This window comes from Galeopterus variegatus, unplaced genomic scaffold (assembly GCF_000696425.1).
Source record: "Galeopterus variegatus unplaced genomic scaffold, G_variegatus-3.0.2 Scaffold1658, whole genome shotgun sequence".
Lineage (NCBI taxonomy): Eukaryota > Metazoa > Chordata > Mammalia > Dermoptera > Cynocephalidae > Galeopterus > Galeopterus variegatus.
This window is the reverse complement of record NW_007727769.1, coordinates 213396-218968: the sequence shown is the minus strand read 5'-3', so window position 1 is coordinate 218968 and position 5573 is coordinate 213396. Positions and strand designations below refer to the sequence as shown.

Below are 5573 nucleotides of genomic sequence, written 5' to 3'. Positions count from 1 at the left end.
GTGGTGCTGACAATACCAAGTCAAGGGTTAAGATCCCCTTACCGGTCATCTTTTAAAAAAATTTAAAAAATAAAAAATAAAAAGAATGAATGAATGAGTGAATGCCCAAATTTTAAAATAGCATATTAGCCAATTTCTTGTCTACATTGTTTGTTTAGGAGGGAAAAAGAACACTCAAACATCTGAAATATTTCTCTAAAACTTTATTTCAAAGTTATTCGCCTCACTGTTAATAAGGTGTATGGTTAATGGTCTGTGCCAGTATTACCAGGCCTGCCCATTGCCGGCAATGGACTTTGAGAAAACCCATGTCCTGGCACCCAAAAGTTAAATTACTCTGTTGAAACATACCAAACTCCCAATACTTGTAAAAGTATTACATGCACAATTTTCCCACCATTCTTTAAATCTAAACTTACATTATTAATCTACATCAGTGGATGTTAAAATTAAGTCATTTTAACAAATTATGACTGTACAAATCAAAATACTACTAGTTAATATTAGACAAGAATATCGTACAAACACATTACATGTTACCTTGCAATCTGAAACATTACATTTCATATTTATGTATGTTCACTTTAGATAACTGAAACTTCACAGAATTTAACAGCAATTAAAGTTTAAAAAACTTATTTCTGTACATTAGTTCCAACTATCTCTATTTTACAATCTATAAGGCTCATGTCATAGTTCAGCACCAAAAAGATCTACAAAATCATCTATCCAATCTTCTTATTCATTCCATATGATAGTTTTTGTTTGCTGTTTTCTTTAATCAAAAGTCTGAGAAAATGCTTTATAAATTCTACTTCTAGACCTTGAAGTGGAATAGTCTTTTTGGCTAATCAGACTACATAAAAAACTTGGGCTGTACCTTCTTATTTTTATTGAACAAATTTTTTTTAAAAAAAGGAAAAGAACTCATATACCATGAGTTTAGGTTGTCAGTTCATAAATTGAATTTATAACACTGAAGCATCAAAAGTAACTTAATAATGCCCTGCCCGTATTGTTCCTTTCCATTTAAAAATCTTTAAAAGGCAGCCAGAAAAATGTTTCATTTATCTATTAAAATAAGGTGCAAAGAAGGATTCCAACAACAAACTTCCTCATACACACCTCCAACAACATCTCAATGCTATTCAGCATAATCCCTCATGAACTGATTCAAGGGCACATCCAGAGCTGTATCCACAGCTCCCAAATGCACCACATTTTCTATACCAGAAGCCTGCTCAATGCTAGAGTCTCTCTATTCAAAGGTCATTACAATAACTTTTGCCATGGCTAGCCTGGACTGAAAGCAACATTCCAGACCCCAGAACCAGCTCTTTTCTTCCTTTTCCAGATTTATAAATTTTAGGAGAAAAACACATTTGTCTTGCCACTTTCAAACACGGTTTGTGCACATCACATTTTGAGACCACATTCCCCAAGCTAGAAATGTTTTTCAAAAACCACAGGTACTTTTAGTAATCTTGTTTGTTCAAGTACAAAATTCTTAAATGTTTAAAAAATTTTTTAAATAGGAGACTAGTACCTCTGCTTTCTTCTGACAGAAGCACACAATTCATTATACCATGTTTAAAAACTAAACTTCATGCATACAAATGGCCAAAGAGGTATGAAATTTTACAGAGCCCTTAACATCATTCGAATACATTTAGCATTGAATAGACCACAAGAAGCATATTAGCAAATTAAGCAAAGAGATCCTCCCAAGAACACGATAGTTTTCCAGGCTCCATGTCAGTCACATAAAAATTAAAACAACATGTTCATCCTTTAAAATTGTCCCCAGACTTCCCATTGCTCCAACCGTTTCCCACACCCATAACCCCACCCCCACCCTGAGGTCTTACACCTCAGAGTATCTTAATGTTCTCCGTTACTAATGACAGCTGCTTCAGATTCTGCTGCTGTTGCAGGGAGTCTTGGCACTTTCTTAGCAGGGCTTGGAATATGCTAAAAAGAAAGAAAAAAGTTATTGCCTCTTATGATTTTTTTTCTGCAAGAATCATGGTACTAATTAAAGTTCCTGTAGAGAAACTAATAAAGAACAATTTTGGAGAGGTTTATATTAAATATGTATTCTTTATAACTTTTCATGAAGAGAACTAAATATCCATTCTTAACTTTATGGTGAATTTGTTATACAATTATCCACATAGCAAGAGAGAGAAAGAAGGCCACAGAGATCCACCACTCACAGTATTTTACTTGTTACATCTTATATTCACATCTCAAGCAGTGGTGGCTTGCCTTGCTACCCAATCTGTGTAATAGAAAGAAGCAAGACTATGTATTTACCAAAGTTGTGATAAGCAGATAAAATAAATAACTTCAAGGTTATAAAGTTCTCAATTTGAAACCTGTTTCACCACTTACTAGCTATGATCCTGGACAAGTAATTTAACTTCTTGGAGCCTCATCTCTAAAATGGGGATAGTATCATTTCTAAACCTCAAGGAGATTGTTGTAAGGATTAAATAATAAAACCTAAGTAAAGTGCCCAGCACATAATAGGAATTCAAATCATAGCTATTCTCGTTACTTCCTGACAATCTAGAGATAGATTTTGACAATGGTCTGAGAGGTGAGATGTGAAGGGCTCAACACCCTGCCCCTACTCCATCTCTTACCAAGACACATACCATAAATGAACCTTCTCTCTAGGCTTGTCTTCCTTTACATTCTGGTATTATTAATAAAATCTAGTGTTTACTGCGCACTTTTAAAATGCTAATAATTCAAGTGCAAAGCAGTTTATACAATTGGAAATGGCACAGCTGGAATCTCATCCCAGAACCCCTGCTCTGAATTACTCTGCTTTACTGATATTAAGTTGCTAAATCTCAGTTATGTCCCCTAAACTGTGAGATTTGGGGATGAAAACGTCTTACCCTGTCACAGAATGAGACTAACACAATAAGCCTAACTTACCTCAGTTGCTGTGTCTGAATGCACAAGTCCTACTCCTTCATCCAAAGTGTCGTCATTTGGAGAAGGGCGCCGAGCATAAGTTCTTCTGTGCTTTTCATCCACTCTAACTAGGTACCACGTTCCTTCAAAGAGTGAATCTATTGAACCCTGGGGAATATAGTTGACTAAAGGAAAGGCAGAAAATACAAAAAATTAGTTACAATATACAACTCATCTGGTATAAAACTAAAGATAAGAAATTTCATAATTCTCTCCAATTTCCACTGACATCAGATTAGTACTGAATAAAGTCTTAATATCCTTTCTTATATGTAGCATGTTTAATGTTATCATAGTGCCCCAATAGACTTTTGCATTTATTTAAACAAAATTTAATATTTTTACCCAAGTGATGAGTGTCCTCTCTGAGCTTCATCGTTTCAGCAAAGACATCTGGTGCCACACAAGTTCTTGAGTCAAGTCTTGACTTGAGATCACTTAAGCTTGTTGTTATTTTATCAAGAGCAGACCCTAAAATAGTTAATAATTCCAACATTAAAACACTAAAAATGGCATGCCCAAAAGAAGCTTGAATGAAAGGTTACCAAATGAAAAAAACCTTTCATTTCTTTTAGAACTACCTGCTATTGTTTAGTTGAAAGATAAGATAGTATCTATTTGACATAGCTTCCTATGACCTCTGATCAGACATTTATTCAATGTCAGCCAGTGGACAAGTTAGGAAACAGATGGGATTTGAAAGTATAAATAACTTGTCTATAGTTAATCCATAGTATAATTTTAAAGTAATGCCAAGTTTTCATGAGTTTTTCTCCATGCTTTTGCTCCTTCCTGTTCAGGAAAGGCACAAAAGTTTCCTGAAATATAGCTAAGACCATAAACCTATAAAAATTAGACAACTTAGTCCAACTCTTTATCCAGTTAAGGCAGGTTTTTAGGCTTGAGAGTAAAAATCTAGCTATATTGAAATTGAAAAAGTAATAAAGATTAAAATGTTGTAATGATCTATGGGACAGATTCACATGCTCACTTGAGAAGCCTGCTGAATCAACCTCACCACAGCAGGTTTTCAATACATTCTTGTGCAAGACTCAGCACATACCTGGTGTAGCATCTTGTGTAACCTTAAGAGAATATAGGGTGGCAGCCAAACCAGAACCATAAGAGAACACTCCAATTCTCTTCCCTGCCAATTGCTGAGATGAGTACCTACGTAAGGTGAAAAAATAGTTAAGAAGTTTAACAGATCCAAAACTACAATGTGTGGAAAACCACATAAGTGGAAATAAAAATTCATACTATAGGTTAAAGTAAAAATCTAACTTAAAGTTTTAATACTGCAGTAAAAGCAGATTGAAAACAAGAGTTTTCATTGTTGGAAGAATGATGGGGCTTACGAAAGTTATTATACTACAAAATAAGTTACTTTGTCCACAGGGGATATATGGTTCAACTGTAGGTCAAGAATAATAAGACCATAAAAATAGGAGTCAGGAAAGCCAGGGTGAAATTAACCAATACTTCTGGAAGAACCGTAGCCTCAACTCATATATCCTTCCAGTCAATGGATAATAGCAGACCATATAAGTATCATTCTGTTATCTAAGCACCAACATGCCTAACTCCAGATGTGGTCTAGAAATCTAACATTCCCAAATGAAGGGAATTAAGCAGCTGAAACTTATACTTACTGCGCTAGAACAGAAGCAAGGGAACCATATACTGAAGATGTGTACATATTTCCATTTTGATTTGATACAAGCAAAGATGCCTTTGTTTTCTGATTAAAGAGTTCAGAACTAGCCTTCATAAAAGCCTTTTCCACATCTCTATCAAAGTAGGTATCTTCTAATTTAACATCCCTGATAGAAATATAAAAAAAAGACAATCTTACAGTGTTCAAAGACAGCCTTTTCTTCTTTAGTATATTAGATAGTGGGCCTTATTATTATTCCAATCTGTAAGTGTGTATGATTCTGTTTTCCCATTTATTAAAAGTCAAATAGCAGCATGCTAACTGCTATGGAAGACATGCTAGTTGTACATATTTGGTCCTCTTCTTCAAGGTTTTTATAGTCAAGACAACTTGATTCTACTGGATTAATAGACCTATTGAAGCTTTATTATCACCCAACAGAATACAGTACTATTTCAAGTCAATAATAATGTCTGTTCTGTTAGAAAAGTCATGGTATTATAGGAGCCAAGTCTTAAAAATCGAGTAGAATTTTGTCAGATGGAGAAGGGACACGGGCAGGGAGAAAGAGAATGAGTTTAACATGCATAGCATGCGAGGAAGTCTAAAAAGTGAGAGAAAGGGCCGGCCTGGTGGCGCACTGCTACAGTGCGCCGCTTGGGAGCATGGTGGCGCTCCCGCCGAGGGTTCGGATCCCACATACAGACCGGTTCCCGCTCACTGGCTGAGCGAGGTGTGGGAGCAACACCGAGGGTTGCGATCCCGTTGCCGGTCCCGGTCCGGTACGGGCGTGACACTGAGGGTTGCGATCCGTTGCCGGACACGAAAAAAAAAAAAAAAAAAAAAAAGGGAGAGAAAGATGGATGGAGTAAGAAGCAGACTTCCATAGGGGCACAGGGGCGAGAGAAGCGGGGGGGAGGGTTAAGGG

The 5573-nt window shown here is 36.1% G+C and overlaps 1 protein-coding gene across 1 annotated transcript in view; it reads right to left on the bottom strand.

The window, feature by feature from the left end:
* Nucleotides 1-188: 188 nt before the first annotated feature.
* The window catches only part of HMGCS1 (3-hydroxy-3-methylglutaryl-CoA synthase 1 (soluble)), an 18830-nt gene continuing 13445 nt past the window's right edge, over nt 189-5573 (bottom strand). The window contains exons 6-10 of the mRNA XM_008578298.1: nt 4641-4811; nt 4052-4158; nt 3334-3459; nt 2950-3113; nt 189-1971 (exon numbers count right to left, since the gene is read on the bottom strand). Of these exons, the coding sequence (XP_008576520.1) occupies nt 1882-1971; nt 2950-3113; nt 3334-3459; nt 4052-4158; nt 4641-4811 (658 nt within the window). The 3' untranslated portion in view covers nt 189-1881. The remainder of the gene's footprint in view (nt 1972-2949; nt 3114-3333; nt 3460-4051; nt 4159-4640; nt 4812-5573) is intronic.